Here is a 27252-nt window from a genome sequence, read left to right as displayed (position 1 = left end):
TACAAAAAATCAGACTGAGGAGAAAATAGTATGTATTTTTTTTTTAAAGGAAAGGCTAAGAAATTGACCCTTTGCTGCAATAGTGAAAATAAATGTAACTTGGTAATAAAAATTATTCAAGGAAAATTGAAATCCACTTCCATCTCCTTGTGGATAAGTTTCTTTTTAGAAGAGAGAATCAGTGCTGTGGTATATAGCCATTTTAGCCATACAACAAGTAAGGAAGGAAATGGTTCTTTATTTAAAACTGTAGTTAATTATTTACCATTTTTTTCTTTCTTCTAGGGTTAATCAGAAAAATATTCATTACCAATTTAATTTTTAATCTATTTAAAATTTTACTTTATTTCTATATAATTTTTCTTTTCAGGGATTGAATTAAAATATTTAATATTCTCAAAATATAAAAATTAACTCATTTGTAGCCAGAGAGCATAAAATTTTACCATTTATTAAACTTCACTGTTGTGCATGTTTTCCCCTTCAGTTCATACAATTCATGTGGCTTTTCTTTTCTTTTTTCTTTTTTTTTTCTTTCCATTCATATTACCTCTTATTATATCCATCATTCCATTTTTCTTTCCTATTAGAGTGAAATTGGACACAGCCCTCCTCCTGCCTACACCCCCATGTCAGGAGTAAGTATTTCATGATCAACCTTCATCTTTTAGTATTTATGGTCTTTGCTTATCATGTTTCTTCTCTCTTGTCTCCCCATAGTTTCCTCATTTTGCTTTTGCCAACAGTGAGTTAAGAATTTGCTATAGATTGTATAGCTGGCTTTGTGGATATGTTTTATCTCAGTAGATAATCCAAAACTGAGATACCATGCATCAACAGTAGCTTTCAATTTTTACCTGAAGGGCTTACCTGGACTCAGAAATTATGCTTCTCGTTGAGGAGGTTATCATTATCTCCATGATTATAGGTTGTGTGCTAAAAAGTCAGAGTCTCTTTAATGATTCCCCTAGTTAGGTACTTGGGGACTCAAACTCAGAGCAACCACAGAAGAGAAGGTAAGAAGAAAATATCACCATCCAAATCTCTGTTCTTAATGTCAACTTTCTACAGTTAATAACGTTTTCATTTGTCATGAAATTTGAATTATATATCAAAAATAGGTGACTGCGGAAAATAACATGAAATAGTTTATATGAGATCATGTGCTGGGTGGTCAGTGACATTTAAATATGTATTTCCAAATTCTTTCCCCAGGTTCACTTTTAAAGAAAAATTGGAATTTTAGGTGGTTGTAACTCAAATTTGTTAGCTATTCAGGGGAAACACTCAATTAAGAAACTGTGGCTTTTGTCTGAAAGACAAGTTTTACTATCCTTTTGGCTATTTCTTTTCTACAGCTATTTCTAATAACTTCTGTCTAAATGTGTCTCTCTATTGACAGAACCAGTTTGTATACCGAGATGGGGGGTTTGCTGCTGAGCAAGGAGTGCCTGTGCCCTACAGAGCCACAACCAGCACCATCCCAGAAGCACCACTTGCTCAGGGGGCTACAGCCGAGATTTTTGATGACTCCTGTTGTAACGGCACCCTACGCAAGCCAGTGGCACCCCACGTCCAGGAAGATAGCAGCACCCAGAGGTACAGCGCTGATCCCACAGTGTTTGCCCCTGAACGGAGCCCACGAGGAGAGCTGGATGAAGAGGGTTACATGACCCCTATGCGAGATAAACCTAAACAAGGTACAAACAAAATGTGCAGAAATGATCGTCATTCTGCATTTCACTTCCATCAAAATGAGCAATATAATATAGAAGGGAAATTGCCAAACCACTGGACGTCATAACATTTGTGACCCAGAAAAGACCTGGGCTGTTGCTCTTTGTAGCATATTGTCCAAATCCGTAACATTTACACCATCTGAATCTCAGGCACCACCTGATTAGGAATATGATTTTTAACAAGATCCCTATGTAACTCTTATGCGCAATCAAGCCTGAGAAGCACTGATCTAAACTTACCTTCATAGGAATATCTCTATTGAATATTTGAGTGAGGTAGCACATCGCAAGATTTTAGAGCCATGGCTTTTCTTGAACTTACTGTTGAGTTCATAAAGACTGGTATTTTTTTTTAAAGATTTTGTTTATTAATTTATTTGATAGACAGAGATCACAGGTAGGCAGAGAGGCAGGCAGAGAGAGAGAGGAGGAAGCAGGCTCCCTGCTGAGAAGAGAGCCTGATGCGGGGCTCGATTCCATGACCTGAGCCGAAGGCAGAGGCTTTAACCCACTGAGCCACCCAGGCGCCCCAAGACTGGTATTTTGATGGTACCAATAAAAGATTTGGTCAGTTCTTTAAAATCTTGCATCATTTGGGTGATGTTGGTCATTATAGGAGATTATGATTCCTTATATGATACATTTCAAAAATTAAAGTTCTGACACTACGTTTACTTATAGGTATACCATCATGTCTTGAAAATAATTCAGTTTGTGGTTCTACAAAGCTCAGCGATGACTGTACAAATTTACTAGCAGAAATATTAGACATACAAATCAAATGACTTTTTCAACTTTGAAAAATCCACTTTCCTTCCATGGTAACAGCATCACATGAAGGAAAAGATGGATAATTGTTATTAAAAACTGATGATTGTGTCTCAGGGTCTTCAAAGTCAAGTAAACTTTATTTTAAGACTCCATATGAGGGCCCATTATGCCTTTGAATATATGGTTATGTTTAATTTTATAAAATGCAATTAAGGGATCCCTAAGTACACATTGTAAATAACTTATTAAAGAATATCTATGTAGAGGCATAGATAGGCATTACGATACTGAAGAATTAGATGCTTTGGAAGAATTGGATTGCAGCCCAGTACTGACACAAATATAAGTTTTGAGAAGGTTTGGCAGATCACCCTAAAAGTACAATACTCTCTGGGAAGAGTTTCACCTTAACCATAGAGTTATTTCTCCAAGTAGATAGATAAGTAGATTGGATTGAGCAAAGGTAATATGAACCTTCTAGGAGAAAACACAAGACTTCTAAGTGAATCTAAACACTCACTCTAGAGCATCCCTTGATTTTGTCTGAGTATAAGCTTCTATAGAAGATTATTGTACTCCAGCCTACTTCTCAGAGAGCAGAGAATGTTAGTACAGACATTCTTACACTTTCAGTTAAGAGGTTTCAGGAAACCGGTAAGGAAAATCAAATTCTGCTTCCCTTAGAAGTTGTTGTTTTTTGGGGTGTTTTTCCACACATTTTTCTTAAAATGACCATTACTTTGAAAACCATTCAAATTCCAACATGTTATGATGTGAAAAGTACTCCCTACTCCTTTAGGGACAATAATGAAAATAGTACAGTAGAACAAGAAGGCTGCTCAGGGGATTTTCGATCTGAATTCTAGTTCCGTACTAGTTGTATCCCTCATACATCATTTAATCTAGGTTTTCTGTTTATAAAGCTGAAAAAAATATGGCTTCCACTTCCTTCCCTACAGGGTTGTTGTGAGCATGACTTAAGTTCCTGTCATTCCAATATGTGATGGTGGGATAGTCATTACTATCTTTTAACTTGCCCATTATGCTAAATACTTAAGTATATCAAGCAGGCCTATATCCAGGGGCAAATCACCCTGACTTGATGAGATTATTTTTCTCTACTTGTCAGGCTAAGTATAGGGGATAGAAAAGAAAGTTTGTTTCAGAATGGTGGCATCTCAACGAACAGTTGTGCTCTTTCCCTGCCCCAACACCAAAATAGGAATAGCTAAAATGTCATATCTGTGTCTACATTAAAAGAGAGGGCAAGAAGGTCTACTGTATGTGGGAATATAGGCCTATATATACTCTATACATAGAGGTGGAATTAAATTTAAGAAGAGCAGCATTGATTAACACCTTTTTAAAAAATTCCAGGTCAATATTCTTTAGTAATTTATTAGATCGAATCATGCAAAACAGCCACTACTATGAATGGTTTCAACCTACAAAACAGTTACTTCATATGATCAAACTAACAGCTTGTTAGTTTGTGATTATGGTTAGCTAGTGGAAGTGAATGTTCTAATTACACTTTATTCTTAGGCGTATGTATTGTCACACAAGTCAATTTAGCAGCATGTTAGATATCGATCGGGTTTTATTAGTTGAGTCTTTTCTTTAGATATTTCCTTTCCTATGTGTAAAGCTTTCTGGGGAACATCTGTAATCAAATCCATTTTACCTATATGGACATTATAGCAAAACACACAGACTGAAAAATGTCGTTCCTTCACTTGATCCATTCATCTTGGCATGGAGTTAAGCTATAGACATTTTGATTTTCCAGTACCCTTTTAGAAATTCTAATTTCTCCACATTTCAAAGCTCTTTAACCTGGTTAGATTGTCCTATTTTTCAACAACAACAAAAAATACTGACTTTTAGAAAACGGAAGCATTTAAACAAGTAGCCTCTTATGTAGGAGAAACAAATGCAATTAGGAGGAAAGAGAAACAATCTAGAAGACAGGAAGTCTGCTTCCTGACTCTTTAGTCATTAATAGTTTTGGTCCAACCTACTCTTTCCTACTCTTTTGACATATGACAAAAGTAATCAATGAAGTAATCAACAAAATGGTTTTTGTGAAAACTCATGAAAACAAATCCATGTTTGCTTAATTGTTCTGGAAAAAGAAGCTAACCATCCTGTACAACCTTGGTCTGATTAACACATTCCAGAAAGTAGATATTGACTAATATTTGTGTATTCCCCCAGAATACCTGAACCCTGTGGAGGAGAACCCTTTTGTTTCTCGGAGGAAAAACGGAGACCTTCAAGCTTTGGATAATCCCGAATATCACAACGCTTCCAATGGTCCACACAAGGCAGAGGATGAGTATGTGAATGAGCCACTGTACCTCAACACCTTTGCCAACACATTGGGGAATGCCGAGTACCTGAAAAACAATGTACTGTCTGTGCCAGAGAAGGCCAAGAAAGCATTCGACAACCCTGACTACTGGAACCACAGCCTGCCACCTCGCAGCACCCTTCAGCACCCAGACTACCTGCAAGAGTACAGCACAAAATATTTTTATAAACAAAATGGACGGATCCGGCCTATTGTGGCAGAGAATCCTGAATACCTCTCTGAGTTCTCGCTGAAGCCAGGCACTGTGCTGCCTCCTCCGCCCTACAGACACCGAAATACTGTGGTGTAAGCTCAGCAGTGGCTTTAAGATAGAGACACACCCGCTCCAATTTCCCTGCCGCCTCTCTTTCTCTTACAGTCTTCCTCCTATTCCCAAGGCCAGTAGTTTTGACACTTCCCGGTGGAAGATATAGAGATGCAATGATAGTCATGTGCTTATCTAACTTGAACATTAGAAGGAAGAACTGAAAGAGAAAGACAGGAGGAACCACACTGTTTCTTCATTTCTCTGCATGGGTTGGTCAGGAGATTGAAACAGCTAGAGAAGGACCAGCAAATATAAGGCAACACTGCCTGCTATCAAGCTAGTTCTCAATGTTTTCTCTTTTTCTTTCAATTTTTTTTTTTTTTTTTTTTAAAGCAGATGCCTGAAAGACCCGTGCTATCTGTTCCTACCTGTAGGAACTGATCTCTATATTTTCAGTACCCTTGGAAATCGTAATAAATTTTCCATTAGAACAAAAGGATAACCTTTTCTAGAACATATGAAAGTAACAGATTGAAAATCCAGGTTCTTTTCCCAACAGTTTCTATCCTGATAAGCAAGAATGGACAACTCCGCTTTCATAATTTCTTAATCTTTCTCAAAGTTATAACAAGTAATTATGTTTGGAGGGATATTTTTGGTCTTTTTGATTCATTTTGTTTTGCTTTGGTCTGTCCCTTTATATTACTTTTACCCCCATATATTTTTACTTTAATATCTGATTGGAAATATTTTTACATCAAAGTTTCTTATGTGTTGTTATAAATTGACAGAACTGTAAAAAAATATTTTAATATGGTGCAGTGACCGTTATTTTAAATATATAGCCTTCAAATTTAGAAGGGGAGGCCAAGACACTAGTCAAGTGTAACATCAAATCTAACTGTCATGTTTTACACTATTGAATCTGTATCCCCACTTCCTTTACATTCTTCAACATTTTCTTCTCCATAAATGACAGTAACATAGGCAGTTGATAATGTAAAGAGTAAAAGGGAAACTAAGAGACAGTTCTGTGTGGTTCATGAAAACTACTGACACTTTCAGGGGTGGTCCAATGGGGAATCCATTGAACTGGAAGAGACACTGGATTGGGTATGTCTACCTGGCAGATACTCAGAAACGTAGTTTGCACTTAAGCTATAATTTTATTTGTTCTCTTTCTGAACTCCATTTTGGATTTTGAATGAAGCAATATGGAAGCAACCAGCAAAATAACTAATTTAAGTACATTTTTTTAAAAAGAGCTAAGATAAGGAAAGACTGTGGAAATGCCAAACCAAGCAAATTAGGACTTTGGAACAGTATCCAGAGATTATGGTGAGAGGGCCAGCACATTATCTACAAATGATATCACATTTGCTACACAAGGAAAGCTATCCAGTTTGTATACTCCACGTGAAGGAATGTAAGTAAAGATTGGCTTGATTCTATGGAATTTCTAGTATGAGACTCTATTTATATTAAGTAGAAGGTAACTCTTTGCACATAAATTGGTATAATAAAAAATACACAAACGTTCACAGTTTATAGGTAGATTCTTGGGTCAGAAGTTGTAAATAAACGTGAAAAAATTCTCATGTAATTATTTTAATATCCAACATACTAATCTTTTGATACTTTGTATAATAATACTTTCTTCAAATATATCATCCTAGTTCTAGAACCATCTTTTTATGTATCATTTTAAAAGAATACCTACTAAGATGAGCAATGGGAACAAATGTTAGGAATGAGTCTCCTGGAACAAGAAAATCAGGTAGTCTCTCTTTTCTAAGAAAATCTGCTTGGACAGTCATATGAATTAATTTTTTTTTAAATGTTAAAATTTTGGCATCAAATTCAAGTCTACTGCCAAAAAAAAAAAAAAATCAATGAGACTAAAAATCTTTGTTGGTAAAGCAGAGAGTTTACAGAAAGGGAAAAAAATGCAAAGAGATCTAGGTTTCTTCCAGTTTTGAAAAAATAAGTCAATCCATCCATTCAGCTCCCTTATTTTTTCAACTGATATTTATTTAGAGTCTACTAAAAGCACTGTGTAAGTGGGGAATATCAACATAAATGCAATATTATCACTAACTTAATGATTTGAAGTCAATTTATTTAGAATAACATTTGAATTTCCCCCATAAATTCAAGGAATAAGATTTTATGGACTACTTTGTGAGCAGTCATCATAAAATCCATTGTTTATTAGATCTCCTATGAACTCATTTGGAACATGAATTAAACAACCTACAATTTACCAGAGCTGACAAGTCTACGGCCATACCACCCTGGACGCGCCCGATCTCGTCTGATCTCGGAAGCTAAGCAGGGTCGGGCCTGGTTAGTACTTGGATGGGAGACCAGAGCTGACAAATAAGATAGTTTTATCCAAACAGGAATTGGTGGAAGGATGCCTCACTGGCTAATTGACTTATCTGGATTCTACTTTGACCATTAAGTCAACAGTAGGTGTTGGTCTTTGGCCAAGAATATTGGAGGTGTCAGGACTGGTTTCTTATTAAGTTATGAGAAAAAAGGTAAGCTAAAAGAGTGAAGCAGAGCAAGGGAGAGGTTTGTAAGACCCCTTCTAGTAAGGTTCAACTATGAACTTTTCTGGGTTGAAGTCACAGAATGACTTAGGGGCTACAGCCCAACAGCTTCAAATTCTCTCACCCATTCAGAAGATTCTCCAGAGAAAGGGGACCTCACATAATTTCTTGTAAGAATTTGGATATAAGCCTCCCTTTCTAAATAACTCTGTACCAACTTAACACTGACAGCATGCTTGTTGGGTACTAGAACTTTTTTTTTTTTTCCTTCTGATCTACAATAGTCATGGTTTCTTCTGGAATATGGAAAACAGAATCACTTATTTTGAGAAGGAAAGAAAAATAATTTTCTTACTGTTAAGGTAATAGAATATATTCAGTGAATGTAGTTTCCTTCATTCTAAGAACACAAAACCCTTATACATCAGGTAATCTACCACTAACAACTAGAGATAGATGCAAGTGTAATCCAAAAAGACCCAAAATGCTTCACAAAAACCACTTTATTGTTCCTTTTGAATGATTTCTATAGTACATTTTTTATTTCAGTTGTTTTTGTCCCCCTGGGAAAATATATTTTGATGTGTGTGAAAGGAAGAAAAGAATTGTTTTATCTGTTCCAAAAAATAACTTACTCAACCCAGCAAAGTGAAATTTTAAAACGCCATTTGAAGCCTGCAAAATGCATCAGAATATCAAATCCCAGAGGCTAGTTGTAGTAATTCAAACATGCAGAACCAATTAAGTAAATTTGAGGAAAATTAGTAGTAAAGTTACACAGACTATATTTTTTAAGTCACCAAATTTTGTAGCCGATCTTGGGGAATCCCATCTACAGATAAGGAAACACTGTATAACTAAATGGTTGTTTGAAGAGCCATTCTTTGGTTCTTACATGAGAAAAGATGTTCTCTCAATCAGAGTAGACCCAGAACCACAAAGCATCCTGTACCATAAAGAGGTGCTTGGACTACTGAGTAACATTTGGTTTTCCAAATTTTTGTGTCATAGGTTAGGGTGAGAGTTCTTTCTCAAGTAATATTCTTGAAATTGAATTAAAAACAGTGCAAACTCATATTTTATTAAAATATTCAAACTAAAAATATGAACTTCTCTTTTAGTAGATCAGAAAGAATGATTATTTGTATATTGAGAAACAGAAAAGAAGAGAAGTGCTCTAAATGTTATAAGGTATGTGTTAATACCTTCTAAAAGTGGGACATGACATGAAGATCGTGCATATTCCCAAAGCCGAGGACAAATCAGTAGAAGGTCTGTGAGGTTCTGCTGCTAGATGAAGTCCAAAGGGCTATCAAATGCTTTTTGAAGTGTCAAAGTGAAAAGAAAAATAAAATTGTTTCAGCCCGACAGGGAAGGATGTAAATACATGTTTTCTAGAGCTAACTAATCTTTATTTCAAAACTTGAATTATTCATCCATCTATAAATGTTGATTATTTAACTAGTATGTAGTTCATAAGGTAATAGAAAAGGTGATCATGAGAGCATGTATATAGCTGGGCAAAACCATGATAATCCTGTAAGATGTAGATTTAGTTATCAGATATTAAATGATTTTAATATTATTAAATAAATCAAACTAGAAAATTAACCACAAACTATTATGTAACAAAATAAAATGCAGGTTATGAAAATGTAGGATGGATTTTGCATAGTAAAAAATAAGTTTGCCATTTAAAATTGTTATTTGTTAGGTTTAGCGGAAAGTAGGCATATAAAGAGCTGGTTCCACTTGTGAAAATTTGTTTTAAAGCATTGCAATTAAATTTTTTCTCATTCTCTTATTCTTTTGCCATTTTTAATTGCATTAAATGTGAAGAGAACTTTTTTTAAAATTTGTTTTGCAAACACCACTTGCAGAGTTTAACAGGCAAATATGTTATGTGACTTTAAGTAAGAGGTCTTCAAAACAAAGTAAAGGAAATGTAAATGTTCTATTACCTTATGCAGAGAAAAAGACTGAGTGGTGCCCTTTATTTAGTAAACAAACAAAATGCATTTGATTTGTGAAATATCCCTTTTTTCCCTGTGTTACCTTCCCATTTCCAAAAACAAAAAGAAGCAATTAGTTAATATTCTGATAAATAGTACTAAACCAAGCATTTCAAACTGCTGTTATTTCCATTATTTTGGACTCTAGTTATTAGACTGATGGTTTTTAATACTGCAAATGAGGAGTCCAGGTGTATAAACTTCTAGTCATTAGAAAGCCAGATAAACTAACTTCTGTATATGCCAAAGGCAAGAAAATTCTGCTGTGCCTCTTTTTGTGTATATGGACTTTGAAGGGCAGCCTTGTACCCGTGTAGACACATGAAGGCAGACTCATGTCTCCTGATTGCCATTTGCTTAAGAACGAATGACATTATACAGATGTAGATTAGATGTGATTTTAAAATAAAAGTTCTCAGTGAAGACCTTGATTTTACTAATATTACAATGGGGCCAGCTTTTATACTTCTGGGTAGAATGAATACAACTTTTCTAATCCCAGAGATGCCTTTGCAAGAGTAGTTCTCTCCGTACTTAGAAGCATGAAGCTGTTGTGGGCACCATGTTGGGTCAGGAACTCTTGAGTTTGTATGGACAAATGGCTTTTAACATCGTGGGCTGCATTAAAACGCAAGTTTCATTAAAACGCAAGTTTCTATCAAATAGTAGAAATCTCAGACACTGTTCAGGTGCCACTGTTTTTGTAGAGGTACAAAAATGGAGGCTGTGTCACTTTTGCAAACTCCTGCCTCACCTCTTTCCTGCCAGGTGATATTTCGGGCAGAAGAAAATGCTTCTCTTTCAGTTATGAGCTGAAAACACTCTAAGCCCCAGCTTCCTGGGGGTAGACTCATGCTTCTCTTGGAAATTACCCCTTGACAGTCAACTTTGTGACTAAGTGATTATCTTGTTAAGAGTTACAGAAAATTAATTTCTCTCGAGATTTAAAGAAAAATACCACCTTTGCTTCTTTCCCCATTGACACAATCACCTCTGTTCTCTTTATTGTCTACCACCCTCTTCAAAGTGGCCCTTTTGAGGCTGTACCTCTCTGAAGCCATAGTGGATCTCTGAGATCCCATACATTGCTTTGTGGAAACACTGACTTAGCCTCTGCCCTCAAATGCCTGACTTTTCTATAAATGATTCTAACAATGCGGACATTGTTAAAAATACTTCTCAAAGAAATTACTGCACAGAGTATTCTTTATGATATGAAAATTATGTTTTTCCATAAAGATCGATTCTCTTACAATATCCTTCTCTGCAGGAATTTGAGTCGAGTCAGCCCTGTGATGAATCTTGAAACTCACATATGTGCACGTACCCTTGGTAGGACTTAGATTTAATCTTTTCATTAGAAACTTACATATAATCAGAAGTTAGTTTTGCCAGCAAATTAACTTATTTACTTTATATATTTATTTTATTCCTGATCGCAAATATTTCACAGCTGCTGTATTTTTTTTTTTCATAAATGAAGAGTCTTATTATCAGAAAGGTAAAGGCTATTCAGCTTTGAGACCCACCTATAATTCTTTATTGGACCATTCATCTATCTGACAAATACATAACGAGGGCAGTTTCACTGCAACAGAAATCTGTGTTCTCTAGTAAGTTGCCACCTTTTCTCTATTTTTGATTTTTAAGGACATTTTTATTTCAATGCTCTAACAAATTTTACCCATATCGTCTGAAGTGGTTTTATTTGTACAAATATACAAATATAAGGAAACCAAGTTTCATACCTGTAGACAATAGTCTGACTTGTCCAAACCACTTTGCCTTTACTGCTATTTTTACCCCTAATGTGTAGATGTTACCCCTCAGCCTGCAGCTCTTTGGAAATAAATCAAATCATACCTCCTACATATTGACATAACCTGGTTCTTGAGTATCATTTCCAGATTCTTCAGTTAATGGGGGTTGTACATTGTCCCTAATGTGAGAGTCATTTTCCTGTATATTTCTGGATCTCTCAGGGGCTGGGAGGGGGGGGGGAGTGAGGGGACTACACCATAGCACTCCAAGAACCCTTTTGGGCTTACTCCAGTAATCAAGTATGGAAGTTATTTTCTAAGTGTAGATATGTAAGCTGTTCTTTTAAAGTAAGGTACTTTGAAAAATGTAGCATAAATTGGTACTGCTGTTAAATGGGTCGATTATAAAACTGAGCAGCTGTGTGAGGGCAGCTAACTTTGAATGCACACCTCACTGGCTGGTGTTTCTACATCTCCCGTTGTGACCACCAGGGACTTGCATTGCTGCATGTCAGAACTGCATCTTTACATGGTATGACTAGTTCATCTCTTTCTTAGGCACCATTATAGCAAGATCAAATGAAAATGAGAACAGTCTGCAAGACAATTCATAGCACAAAAAAACAAAGTCATGTTAAATCGTCTCTCAAACACTCATCTCATACGTGCATCCAAGTAGTTGACTAAGATCAGTTCAGGTGATAAAGGGAGACATTTTACCGAAAAGGCAGAGGCTTAAGGTGTTATATACATTTGTATTCATTTCCTTATGTTCTTAACTTGTAAAAAGAAAACAAGCCCTCTCTCTTGTGAAGTATCTTCAAAGGGCAGGGGTGCAAAAATACCTAGCTGGTAAGCCATCAATGTTTCATTTAAATCCCAGTGTTCAAAGTTAGCTGCCTTTTTGAAATAAACAAACAAAAAAATACTACTGTATGTTTGAAAATGTGAATAGTATTTTTATAGCTTGTTAAAGACATGGCTAGTTGCATTTGTAAATAAGGATAATGTTGCTTTGATTTTCTTTTGTGGACATCTTTATTTGGGACATAATGTCTTTAGGATTGATTTGTATATAAGTAATTGGCTTGTGATTGTTTCCTTTTGGTTGGAAGTTATCATTTTGACATTACTTGTGATTCTGTGTTCAGCACTATTGTGACGTGTTCAACCTCTGCACTCGCTTACACAATAGGATATGCCAATTGTGTGTGGTGTAATGTTATTTTGATTTTTTTCTATTTTATCTATGAAGGATTATGCACTTAACACATACTAACTTTTTTAATGTTAGGTATATTTTTAGTATAATTTCCCTTATTCTTTCTTCTCTGCCAACCCTTCACCCAATTCTACTTTCCTTCCCCCAATTTCTGTTGTTATTTGAGAATGAGGGACAAACAGTAATTTAAATTTCTGTAATTAGGCTTTTCAGTTAGTTCTCAAGGATCCTCTCTTGGCTCTTGGGAAAAAGAATTGTACCTGTATAAGGCAATTATAGAATGCGACCTGCTTTGCCTCATTCCATTCTGATCATCCCAGCTGAACAATTTGAAAACTGTTCTGCCTTTTTGTTACATGAATCTGTCAGAAATATATTTTTAATTTAATATAAATGAAATTCAATAAAATATGAAACAAATGTTCTCTTCTGTGTCAGAAATTTGTCATAAGAAAAACCAATTAGGAAAGAGGAAGATTTGTTCTAGATTTAATAATTTGAAGATGTGAACATGAGCTTATTTTTGTCCGCATTTATGAATGCCATTAATTATTCCTTGGAACTCTTTGGTTGTTTGGAATGTGATACATTCCATATGTTTTTGCCATCTAACACATATGCCTATTGATGTGTACAGACTTACTCCTCCGTGCAGACTGCTTTATTAACTGTTTTGTTTCTTTGAGAACTATATATATATGTGTATATATATATATATATATACATATATGTATGTATATATATATATATACACATATATGTATGTATATATATATATGGAATATTTGTATTTGGTAGGTGATATCCCAAGAAAAGTAATATTTTCTTACAATTTTTTTCTTTCTGCCCTCTTGGCAATTTACACAAATGGTTCTGGAAAATCTTTTGTTAGAAAGAATATCAAATGTTAGTACCATGCTTAAAGAGCAGGAAAGAGAATGGGTCCATAAATAGTCAATGAACTGACTGCTGATTTTAGATGAGCCTGTAGAAATGTGTGAGAGTAATTTTAGAGACACTGATGATGTGAAAACGTTCCTCTCTCAAGTTTCTTATTCTAACTCTATTTCAAATACTGTTTCTTACTCCTTCATGCCTCCCAAGTGTAAGAATTTTAAGATTCCAGTAACTTTTCATTCAAGATTCTATTATCCTTTCAAGCTACTAGGGTTATTTGATTACATATGATCTTAAATGAGTCAGTGGACAGAAAGTGTATTTTTCACATTAATAATTGGAGTAAGTTCTCTCAAATCTGTTCAGATATGGGTCTTTAAAGATCCTGTTGATTGCATCTCCTACTATTTGCGTGGACATACACAAACATATTCTCTTCCTTAGATGTTTAGACCCATTTATTTGAGATCACTGTATTTTGTTGTGTCCAGGGTGAGATATGTCAAGGTACCCTGCATTTTAAGCCATTGATAGACTGAAGAAGAGGGAGAAACAACTTAGGTTTCTAATGCTTTAAGGTACAGTTGACTTTTCCAGCGGTACCATATTAGTTGCAAGCACAAGTTACATAGTGCTTTACAATGTATATACTTATTCCACATACTTTGATTCATTTGGCTCATGACACCCTTTTGAGATAAATGTTATTGAAATACTTCTGGTCATCGGATAAGGGAAATAAGACTAAAATAACAAATTTAGAGTCATGTGACCATTACTACTAAGTGGTTGTAATCACCCCTAAAGCTGCATCTTCTGACTTAAATATCTTTCTTCTGCTACTTAATCACTTCTCTTTCCTCCTGTGCAAAGGGGGAATCCCATTCTGATCACAGCATACTTCCTCCTGACACATTGACTCAATTTAAGATCACCAGTGGTCTTCATCTGTCCTTTGACAACTGATCTGATAAAACTGAAAACTTCCTTCTGCTTTCTCAAACTACACAAAAGCCACTCATCCATGATGGAGAGTCAGGTTCCTTTCATTCAAGACAGATAAATACACCATAATCATGAGTAAACAGATTTTTTTTAAATGACCATAGGGAGAAACTCTTGATTGTCTCCCTTTCTCAGAGTCTTACAATCTGCCTATTAAAATCACCACTTGTTCCCTACATATATCAGAGAATATAGCATATAACTACTCTTATCTCTAGCAATTTTATTACATAATATTAATAGAAGGGAAATCTCACATGAAAAACCCAATTTACAAATAACTTGGTAAATTTCCTAGATTTACTACCTGCTAAACAGTCACTGAAAACCTTTTCTGAAAAACAGCATAGAATCTGATCCTGACCCAATGACAAAACTTCAATTAAAATGATGATGATAAGAGGAAAAAAATTATGGAAAAACTGTGAGGTATATAAGGGAGTAGAAGGTTAGAATCCAAAATGAATGTCACAATTCAGATTTGAATTCACAATTGTTTAATTGTGTAAGCCTGTGGAAAGATAGATATCTCTGTATACAGATCTTCCTTGACTTATGATGGAGTTATGTCCTGATAAACCCATTGTAAGTTAAAAATATTGTAAACCAAAAATGCATTTAATACACTTAAACTACTAAACATCATAGTGTAGCCTCGTCTATCTTAAATGTGCTCAGATCACTTATATTAGCCAATAGCTGGGCGAAATTACCTACTCCAAAGACTTTTTTATAACAAATTGTTGAGGACTGCTTGGGTGGCTCAGTTGAGTTAAGCGTGTACCTTTGGCTCAGGTCATGATCCTAGAGTTCAGGGATTAAGCCCTGCTTTGGGTGGCCTGCTCAGCAGGGAATCTGCTTCTCCCTCTACCCCTCTCCACCACTTGTGCTCTCTCTGTCCAAAAAAAAAAAAAATAAATAATAATAATAATAATAATAATAATAAAGTGTTGAATCCTCATGTAATTTATTAAATACTATACAGAAAGTGAGAACCAGAATGATTGTATGGTTCCAGAATGGTTGTAAGTGTATCTATTGTTAACCTGGTGATCACATGGCTGACTGGGAGCTGTAGCTCACTGCTGCAGCCCAGCATCATGAGTATTTATTACCTATTACTAGCCCTGGAGAAAAATCAAAATTCAAAATTCAAAGTACGCTTTCTACTGAATGTGTATCATTTTGTTACCATTGTAAAGTTGAAAAATTCAAACTCAAACCCTTATAAGCCAGGGACTGTTTTCCTAGACATATACATAAATATCAAGAGAGAGACTCTATAGAGACAATATATTATATAAAATATTTAGGTATTTTTATATATTACAGAATTTCATACAGAATCTCTGTTTTCAAATGATTTCACTACAAGCCCCAAGATGTATATCATACTACAACTTACCCTCATAAAATTGTAAACTGAACAGGTGCATAGTTAGCTAATTGTATTTCCCTCCACAGTATCATCAAGCTGCATGATAAACCATGGGGAGCAAAGCCACTAGACAACCATCTTAGATTAGAAACAGAAGACTGTCACCCAGATAGCAATTTTAAAGCTATAAACAGAACAATTCACCACAAGATAGCAATCAGGAGACTGTAAACCAAATGGTACACATGAGACATGCAAATAGTGAAATACCTGCTCTTGCAAGTTACCCACAGATTTTTAAAAGAAATACACTCATCTCACAAACCTGTTTCTACCTATTTATACTTCCATGAGAAGTAGCGTGTTGTACAAGCTACAACAGTCCAAGTTTTTTGCCTTTTTTAGGAACAAAGAATAACAAAGATTCCAAGCTATAAAGACATATTATGTTACCTGTCCACTGATTCCTATAGGAAGCATGCATGTACCATAAAATACCCTGAAGATAAAATCTTAATATCTCATGTATTACAGGGATTTGTTGATTCATCTTGCCTTTACTTAGGGCAAAGCTATTGTATTTGTGTGGATTTTCAACCACTACAACATTCAAATAATAATAAACATTGATTGACTATTTCTCTTATGACTGGCACTCTATTAAGAACTCTATTTCGTTGTTTCATTTTATGTTCACCACAACCCTGTAAATTGGGTGCTATTATTTTCTTCTTTTCAGAGAAAAGTAAAATTCTAGAAACATTCAAAAGCTTGTGCAAGGCACATAAAAAGTGGCATAGCTGGAACATGTATCCACTCAACATCAAAATACTTTACCCTTAAAACTATATTGTATTTGTTTAATAATACTAATCACAAGGGAGCAGGTGTGGTTTTTCCTCAAACATTTAACTCAGTACAATAAATGTAAGTTTATTTTTTTTCCATAACAAAATATAGTGTCTTTCCCAAATCTCCAGTTTATCTAGAAGGAGCAAATACAAACTAACCAATTAAGGAGTTTTCAAAATTAATTCAAAATATATTCAGCCAATTTAAGGTTTTCTCCTATCACTTTATCTCAGGGGAGATATCTAAATTCTAGGGTCTATAAAGAGTTGCAAGATTCAGTAGCGATGACAGATTAATCCTAAAACATCACGGACTTATCATTTAAAGCTTATTTCTGATACGAGGTCTGACACCTTTCTTCCAAATGGTCCTTTAGGAGATCAATCATATTTGCTTCATCTGTGGCTCATATATGTCAGCATGTTACCTCCATGATTATTGCAACAGAGAAAAGGATGTCTGGGGTTAGCAAGGGGGTTTCACTACCACAACCCAGAAGTGACATATCACTTCCACTCACAATCTGTTGGTTAAAACTAGTCACCTGGTCCTACCCAAGTTCAAGGTAGCTGTGGGAACATGTGGATATAGATAATGAGTGAACATAAATTCTTCTGACACATGGCTGATGTAGCATTATGTCAATGAAGGGAAATGTCTAGTCCTTGGCCAATATATGATGATCGTATCTGTTAGGGTATATAACATTGCCCTAATTGTTGGTAATGATTCCTCTTCTTGCTCTTACACCAAATGTCTACATTCCTATCAGGTATCTAGCTATTTGGTCTAATCCATATTCCACTATCATACACCCTTAATGGGACCATAGTTCTTGGATTCTCCTATAAACCTTTCTAAAGGTTACAGTAAAATTTGCTTGCTTACACCACTTTGAGGATCTAGGATGGAACCGAAGGACGCAGCTTTTATGTGGCAAGCCAGATGGAGTTAGAGAGGTTTCTCAGGCTTTCTGTAGATTGTTTTGAATAATTCCGCAGGCCTAAGGAGGAAGGAGGTTTGGCATCTGGAGTCTCTGGCAGTTGGGTGTGTGTGTGTGTGTTGTAGCCCAGGAGTGCTAGAGTCTAATAAGGGAAGGGATTGGAGTGGAGTCATAACAAACTTCCCACAAAGGAGTATTGAGAGTTTTATAGCAATGACCTCAAAACCAAGTCAAGACAACACTTTCTGAAATATTACACTACAAGTTGTCATGGTTTCTTTTCAGTCAAAGTAACTGAAGTATACAAGTGTTAAGTCACTTAGCCAAAGTCACACAGGTGGTTCTTTGCTGTACTGGCAATAGGAATGTAATTGCTTAACATTCTACAGAAAATGATCAACTTCACTCTTGTTACATGCTATACTCCCCCTAACTCTCAGTGAATGACAGATAAAGTAATCAGCCATTTCGATGGCTCATTATTATGATCTGATCCATAGTTTTCACATTCCAAATGCCCACAAAGCAAAACTATATTGCCTAGTCACCCACTCTGATTATCCCATTTCAGGAAACTCCCAGAAATCTAAATGCTCAGGAAAAATTCTATTCACCCAACTGTAGATATGGTCCCAGATAGGCGATATAGAAAAAGCCCACGTACAAAGGAAAAACATATATAAATGGAAGTTGTTGATTTTCCAGCGGATCTATAGCAATAGCTAAAATGTTATGTTACTGAAGTAGCTTTATACATGAAGCATAGTATATAAAATTTCAAAACATCTCATAGATTTCAACAAATGATTAATGATTTGAAACTGTTTCCTAGAAGAAAAAGCTGGAGGAACGAAATATAGAGAGCAAGGGACAAATGTCCAAGGAAGGAACCAATAATGCTTCAGGACAAAAAACTATCAGATGAACGACAGAGCATCAGTGATTTGTCTCCTAAATAATCTCCCCAAATCTACCGACACCAAAGAACCAAGAGAACCAAAGCAGCTGCTGGGTCCTAGGCACTTAGCTTCTTTCTGTTCTTCTCTGTGGTCACTATGACCAGTCTTCTGCCTGGGCCCCTCTCCGGCCTTCTGTCCTCTATGATGAAGATCTCACTACGGCTTATACTGCTTTCTAGCTCACATTAACATTTTGATTCTCAAGTGTCTCAGTAGAGTCCCCAGTCAAAGGTGTAGAAGTGTAATGTTCTCCTCACATGACAAAAAAGAGAAGGCCCTTGAGGTGAGCCTCTTAGATTCAGTTGCTCATTAAGATTGTTAAATAGATGATTTCTAGACAAATATTGAATACATTCTTGGTAGGGAACAGAAATGGCAATGCAAATTATATGGCTAGGAAATTCTGGGTGGAGTGGGGAGGTTATGTTGTGGGGGTCTGACTACAACCTTGAAGCTTTCTAATTCACTACAAGGACTCACGACACTCCCTAGCAGACTAGGTTCACAGCCAGAAGCAGAAGTAGCAAAAGGAAAAGAAAAAAAGGTATGCATAGGGAGGAGTCCAGAGAATTTAGGCATAAGCTTCTGAATCCTTTTCTTTGATCATATAAGATGCATTTTTCCCTGTAGCTGGGAACTGTGGAGATCCATGCAAATTGTCTCTGTCCAGGGAAGCCTGCTCAAGTCTTAGGATCCAAGGTGTTTATGGAGAGCTGATCACATAGGCACACCATGCTATGTAACCAACCATGGTAACTGAAATTCAGAATCCCAACAGTGAAACCAGGAACATCACCAATCTTCATGTTTGCATAAATCAATGCTGACAAGTTCTGACAAGCTGGTATAGCATGCCCCATCCCTCTAGGCTTACATACATCATCAATTAGTAACATAAAAAAGATTCTGAGAGCTACATTTCCAGAGGTTAGTCAAGTGTCAGTAATGGTTCCAGGCTCCCCTGGAAATATGCAAGGATTAAGCAACCTGACTTGATATGCTAACTCTCTCCCCACATCTGTATTTGGAAGTAGAATGGGAGTGTGACCCAATGATTACATTCCCTGCCTGCTTCCTTACCCAACCCACAGCTTTAGAGAGACATTGGTGAGTATCATTCTTTGATGTTATAAAACACTGCAGGTTTGACATCTAGGAAAATTTTCTCCTGCTACTTGGGGATAGTAAACTAGAAGGGGCTATGGTAATCTGCTTTGTATTTTTTCCCTAATGAGTAGATAAACCTAGGAGGCCAACTTTGTATTGAAGTCCTTAAGTAAGGAGGGCTAGCTAAGTTGTTCACTCCAATTATGGTGGAAATGACCCCAGAAAGTCAGCAGATAGAGCACAGACTCAATATTTTAACTATTTTGGGCAAATTGATTTTAAAGTTACTTTAGTATTTGGCTTACAAATAATTCATATTTATTGGATAAAAAGAAAATACAGATACAGAGAATAAAAATTTAAGTCATATGCCATCATATCACTTACATATCTTTAAATCCACAGAATATTTTGCAAATATGAAATTGCTTGCTATATATGTTTCATTAACTTTTTTTCTCCCTCAACATATCATAACCATTTTCCAGGCAGGTCCATAAATACTTTTTCAAAAGTTTGTTTATAACAGGTACCTATTCTTGTATTGTTTGGAAATATAATATTTTTAACCAAATTCTTTATTGATGACAACTACATTGCTCTGGCCTTTCATGTCCATCATACGTTATTTTCTTAGGACAAATTCTTAGGAAGAGAATTTTGGAGACAATCACTGTGCACATTTTTTAAGAGACTGTGAAAGAATGGTTTAATATGCCACAATTTACATGTCTGGCTTTGGGGGATCTTTGTGGACAAACTTAAAAACATTTTGATGAGGGAATAGAAGGCAAGCTGAGGACAAAGCAGAAGCTGACACCCCCAACTCCCCCCTCCATATCATGTGTCATATATATGACATTCCTCAGACTCCTGGCTGCCCTAAAGCAAAGGAAAAGAAAGGAAAAACAAATAGTTAACTTACAGAGATCACAATCCTGCAAGACACAAGTCTCCCTCAGTTTACTATTTTAGCAATCTACAGGAGCAAAGCATTTCTATCAATGGGCTAGTTTCCAGAGGGAAATGTAGATACAATTAAATGTCTTATAACCTGCAGCCCATGACAGATACTTGAAGCAGGCACGGCAGAGTGTAACGTTCTTCCAGGAAGCTCCCACGGATCTTATGGTTAATGCCTTGCCAGAGGGAAAAACAGTGTTAACTTGACTATGACAAGGCCTCTGGTATCCTGTGAGTCTTCTTTAACATAAGAAATCCTTTTGAAAACCTCCTTTTTCCTTACCTCTCCCAACCCCATAGTATATAACCAGGCACCCTTCACAGCCCCCATGCTGCCACTCTTTCTGCCCATGGGTCCTGTCCCTGGGCTCTAATAAAACCACCACTTTGCACCAAAGATGTCCCAAGAACTCTTTCTTGGTTGGCAGCTCCAGACCTCACCCTACTGAGACCCCCCACCCCCGCCATATACCCACACCCTGTCAATGTAAAACAAATAAAAACCCACAGAAGGCCAATTTGCCGGCTCATTTCTGGAACTTGTTGTGTTGCTAAGAATGCTGACGTTGAGCTCCCCCTCGCAGAGACAACGTTTTGATGTAAGACAGGACCGACATTCTCTACCGCAGGGGACTTCCTTAATCTTCACCGGCAACCTTTCACCTTAGTCATCTGGATTTTGATGGGTTTTTGGTTTTGTTTTGTTTTGCTGTTATTCTTTTCTGGTATGAGAGACATGAGCAAGGGATGGGTTAATAAGGGAAGAGGAAATTGATCTGAGATCTGAGATCAAGATGCTTTTCTTTATAAAGTGGTCTTTAACACAAGACTGATTGAGCAGGGATACAGATTTTGAAGCCATAGAAATGTCTTTTCCTCATTTGAATTCCTTTTTCCTCAACCACAGATAGTAGCTCCTGGAGCTGCATTAGCTTTGTGTTAGGGCCCTGTGATTCTCCCTTGGGGGATACGACATATATTCCTTCAGCATTCTCTTGCTACGTAGCAAATATACCAGTTGGCATTGATGCTACTTTGTGCTGGCGTCCATTCTTTTATTTTCAATTTCCACCCCAATCCTCCACTCCTCCCCCACCAGCCACCCACCACAACTGAAGACACTATTACCCCTACAGCAAATCAGAAAAGATAACAGATTTTACTTAATTTTCTATTAAAAAAAAAATAGGGATTTTAGAGCTGCACTTTGAAGAGCAGGCCCTGGGACACCTGGGTGGCTCAGTTGGTTAAATCGCTGTCTTCGGCTCAGATCATGATCCCAGGCTCCTGCGATCAAGTCCCAGGTCGGGCTCCTTGCTCAGTGGGGAACCTGCTTCTCTCTCTGCCTCTGCCTGCCTCTCTGCCTGCTTATGCTCTCTCTTTCTCTGACAAATAAATAAATTAATTTAAAAAAAAATGAAGAACAGACCCTTACATTTACTTAAATATTTTTTTTTTAAGATTTTATTTATTTATTTGACAGAGAGAGATCACAAGTAGGCAGAGAGGCAGGCAGAGAGAGAGAGGAGAAAGCAGACTCCCTGCCAAGCAGAGAGCCCAATGCAGGACTCGATCCCAGGACCCTGAGATCATGACCTGAGCCGAAGGCAGAGTCTTATTAACCCACTGAGCCACCCAGGCGCCCTTAAATATTTTTGAAATGAAACTATACAGGTTATGCAAATATCTTTACTTTCCTTCTAATAGTCTTAATTGCCTAGAGCTCTTTGAGGAATAACATCACCATTCCCGACAGAAAGTCAAGTCCCCCGTCATGAACAATTACAATGTATATTCGAAATATCATGAACAATTACAATGTATATTCAAAATACCAACGAAATATCATGAACAATTACAATGTATATTCAAAATACCAACGAGACCATGTGCTGTCCATCTGGAAGGAGCGGGAATGGAACTCCGCAGCCTTTTAAACTACTGCCAAGACTCCTTCCATCCCATTCCGTACTCTTGCGATAGTCGTCCCCGCCACTGTTTTTATATTATATCGTTTCCCACGTTGATCATGGTGCGTTGAACACAGTAAGAGAAGCATCACTTGAAGAATTTGAGATGAAAAACATTCAAATGATCTAAATAAGTGGGCATTTGCATTAATGCCACTACCAAAAGGGATTCTGAAACCAAACCCCGGGGAAAGCAAGACCTAGGATAATAGAAAAACTACTCAAACTCTACCAGGGCCCTTTTCTAAGAGGGCAAGAGAAAAGTCTGCATTTTATAATAATTTTAAAAGAAATTTAAACTTTTTTTCCTATTTATTAAGCAAGCGCTACTCATCTTTAGCATATAAACGAGGAATAATAATTTTCTGATATTGAAGAATAAATGCTTGACAAAAATCCATGACCCTACAATAGAGGTATTAGAGAATTAATTAATTACTTGATGATCAAAATATGGTGTTAACAAGATAGAAACGTCACGATAGCTCCTATGCCTGATATAGCTCCCGAATTCCTTGGCCAAATTAGAGAAAAGGGGAAGCTACATCCTATAACTGCAAAGTTGTTCGCCACACGAAGGTGGTGAGTGCTTTGTGTTTTATCTAAGTGTATTAGATCATAGTGAATTTCCATTTGTTTTTCTCCTGGGGCACTAGCTGTACAGATAAAAATTTTTCCAGGCAAACTCCTCTTCATTTTCAATATTATGAGTTTTGGTAAGTTAAATGCCCTAAGTCTAAATGCTTGAACACCTCAAATCTAACTTTCCCAATAAATGTGTAATCTGGACGCAGGTGAGCATTTTATATTTACTGAGAAAAAGTAAAGGTCATTTAGCTCTTCAAGGCATATTTTTAAATATTCCAATTTCCCTAGGTGCCAACTATTTGTTTCTTGAATGCCCTCGATATTTTATATTCACCAGCCTGGAAAGGTCATTTCCTAGAAATGTAATTCTCTTAACTGGAAATGTCCATGTTTCTCATTGTTTACTTGGAATGTAAAATATGTTAACTTGCATGTAACATGCCAGAAATAGATGTGTGTGCTAATTTACACAAAGTTTACAGCCCCAAGTTGTGTGTGGGATGAAAATCATGCTGATTTTTCCATATCTTTACAAATTTCTCCTATTGAACACTGGTTTTCCAACTTTGTTTTTCTCTGCATTAAATATTGAAATGTTAAGTTGATACACAAGACAAAAGCTCTATTAATTCCACACACTCATATTTGATGCACATGATACAAATTGCACCAAAACACAAAACAAAACAAAAAATGTTTCAGCATAAAATTTAACTTCTCAAAGCAGTTACACTAAGTTTTTTAAAAATATACTTAAAAAATGGGATGAGATGAGGAAAAACATGCCTTCGTGTAGCTAATAAAACTTATATTTACAAAACAGTTGAGAAAAATATTCCTTTGGAGGGAAAAAGGAGTGTGGGATAATCCTGAAAAGTGTGATGTGAGTCACATGTGGGCTCTTCGAAGCCCTCCTGCTTCTTCAGAAGCTGGTTTCTCCTTGGGTTTTGTGACTATTTTCTTACACACCTACCTGATTAAGTTTCTTGGTTAGCCACTGCTGCCTCTTTTCCTTTTGCCTCCTCTTTCTCCTTAGTTTGCACATTTTTGTCTGAAAATTTGTTTTTTTCTGTTGCCTTTTTGGTCTATCTCCTCTTGGTTTCTCCTTTTATTGTCCCTTAGCTGACTTGACCTTCCTCCCAGGCCCACTGGCAGTGGTTATGAAAGGGGGGAGTATGGTGATAGCCTCTGAGAGTCCAGGCTACCCCAGGGCACTGCCTCTGCCCTTGTTTCTTTTAGTAGTACCACTCTTGGCTTCACATGTCCAGATAGCAATCTTTGTAATTAAGCAGTTATTAATATTGAATCTCTTCAGTTTGAGGGAGAAATAGAACACTGCAGTCCACACTAGGATCTATAGCTTTAGAGTATGATTCATCTCAAGATGGTTTAAGCCTATTGAAAATAAGCCTATTATTTTTTTTTCCTCTTCCAAATAATGATATTATTTGGATGGGGATCTTTTTCTAAGAAAATTCTTAAATATGATTTTTTAAATTCATTTCTGATCTATGTGTCTGTCTGAAGGCCTGTACAGAGTTTATATTCTAATAAATTCTATCAAGTTACTCTTATCCATCTCTCCTTTCCATTCCTATTTCTGTTATTCTCAGTAACTCTGGCCTGAAGAATTGATCCATAGCGTCTGCAAATTTGTTTCCTTGACTTTGATGTAGAAAAGCAATAAGATGTCCTGGTTCTAACCCCTGTTTAATCTCTGTGTGGTATTTTCAACTCATTTAACCTTACTGGAGCTTAGTCTCTTCATGAAGGTAGCAGAATGTGCCACACAAAAATATCACTTTGGGAGTGTAAGACTTACCATTCCGAAATATGGCACCTTGGTATATTGGGTATTTTAATCTGTAGGCACTTGAAAAACAACTAATGGAGAGAGACTTTCTCTGAACTCCTCTTATCTGCCTAGAGACAGACCCTCCGAAAGGAAATCAATTGTCATAAACCACTTCACCAGGAGTTTTATCAACTAAGGAAGATTGAGTCTTACCATGAGATTAGAAGTCCATACCATACCCAGATAAACTGTCACAAATCATCATACCTCCCATCTATTCTTCTAAGGCCTCGTTCATCTTTCCTGAAAACCAGTCACTTTCCTCTAGGAGGCCTACCCCTTCTACATGAAGATGGTATGCAAGCCTGAAATCTAAGTCATATTTGAGAGTTATTCATTTTTCCCTCATTATTTCCCAAGTACGTCTGAGGTATACATGCTAATAAACTTTTTATTTTTCTCTCGTTAATCTTTTTTTTTTAAGATTTTATTTATTTGACAGACAGAGATCACAATTAGGTAGAGAGGCAGGCAGAGAGAGGAAGGGAAGCAGGCTCCCTGCCGAGCAGAGAGTCCGATGTGGGGCTCAATCCCAGCACCCTGGGATCCTGACCCCAGCCGAAGACAGAGGCTTTAACCCACTGAGCCACCCAGGCACCCCTCTCTTGTTAATCTTTTATTGCAGAGGTCTCAGGTGAGATCTTAGAACTATAGAGGGAAAATCATCTTTGCTCCCTTACACTCATTTATAAAACCTTAGATGTTAATTAAATCACTACTTAAAAAAAAAATCACTACTTCTCAACCTATTTTCCCCACTAGTCCCAACTGAGCTGTCAGTGTGGACAAGACTGTCATTTCTCAAGCATTAATGTGTGTGAGCATGGTCTAGTGATCTGTTACAATGTAAAAGCATCCTGCCACTGCTTTGGCCCACAGACTGCCCTTCAGCTTTAGACTGTCTACTTGCTCATTGTCAAACATATGCTCAGGGCTTTATTCCAGAAGACCTTCTCTTACTCTATCAAGCTGCTCCTTCGCCTTTAATTTCCAGTTCAATGCCATCATCTTCAGTAGGTCTTTGCTAGTCACTCTCTTGATTATCCAAACAGCACACCAAATTACCTTATACTGAATTCTTATGAAGTTGTAGGGTTACTAACATGGCAATTTCCAGCCTTCACTTTGATTTTTTTTTTTTTTTTTTGGTAATCTTGTCTTATTTTTCTGTTTGATTTTAAACTCCATGGAGGTTGTTACCCATCCAACCCATTGTTAGTCACTCTCCCTCTTTATGTCTAGAACTGCAGTTCTCAGACTTCAGGAGCACCAGAATCAACTGGAAGGTAAATGGAACACAAACTGAGGGGCTTTACTCTCAATGGTTCTCATTGGTCAAATGGAGTCAAGAAATTTACATTTCTGCAATCTAACAGTGCTGAACATACTGGTGGGTTAGGCAATTATACTTTCTGAGACCCCCTGTGTAGTAAAACTTCTGGCTTTGGAGTCAGAAATGTTTGGACATGAATCCCCATTTTTTTTGTGTTACACTGGGATGTGCCTAAATACTTCTCCTTTCCATTCTTATTTCTTCACCAATAAAATAAAGGTTTTCATATCTCCTAGGAACTGGGAGTGCAAGAAATTAAAGTATACATGAAGGTCCTTTTTGTTATCCATTAGTGTTTTTTCTTTATTCATAATCAAACTTCAGTTGTTTTTGTGATCATCCATAGATAAGACTAGGTCTCTTGCAGTGGGCTCCATGGTTCCTAGGATTTCCCTCATCATAACATTTTTTACACACTTTCTGGTAATTACTACCTTAATTATCTATCTTCTTTATCTTTATGATAAACTGTAAGATATCTAAGAGCAATGACTTCTAGGACCCTACAGTATTTGTTTGTAATCTTGATTGAGTACACACTGTAGAGAAGGAGCATAATAAATAGTGATTGAATAAAAAAGGAAAGAGAGAGGGTGCCTGGTGGCTCAGTGGGTTAAAGCACCTGACTCTTGATATCAGCTCAGGTTATGATCTCAGGGTTGTGAGATGTACCCCCGTGTCAGGCTCTGTGGTAGGCGTGGAGCCTGCTTGACATTCTCTTT

The 27252-nt window shown here is 36.6% G+C and overlaps 1 protein-coding gene across 4 annotated transcripts in view; it reads left to right on the top strand.

The window, feature by feature from the left end:
• Positions 1 to 7393, top strand: part of ERBB4 (erb-b2 receptor tyrosine kinase 4) — a 1157221-nt gene extending 1149828 nt beyond the window's left edge. For 2 of the 4 annotated variants that reach the window (XM_047722026.1, XM_047722027.1), the window contains exons 26-28: positions 591 to 638; positions 1403 to 1700; positions 4728 to 7393. In XM_047722026.1, coding sequence (XP_047577982.1) covers positions 591 to 638; positions 1403 to 1700; positions 4728 to 5173 — 792 coding nt within the window. In that variant the 3' untranslated portion in view covers positions 5174 to 7393. The remainder of the gene's footprint in view (positions 1 to 590; positions 639 to 1402; positions 1701 to 4727) is intronic. The other 2 variants (XM_047722028.1, XM_047722029.1) reach the window with 1 other exon arrangement.
• The last annotated feature ends 19859 nt before the right edge of the window (positions 7394 to 27252 follow it).

The sequence above is a fragment of the Lutra lutra genome, chromosome 3, assembly GCF_902655055.1.
Source record: "Lutra lutra chromosome 3, mLutLut1.2, whole genome shotgun sequence".
Classification (NCBI taxonomy): domain Eukaryota; kingdom Metazoa; phylum Chordata; class Mammalia; order Carnivora; family Mustelidae; genus Lutra; species Lutra lutra.
Note: the sequence above shows the minus strand (reverse complement) of the source record. Positions and strands in the feature narration are given on the sequence as shown.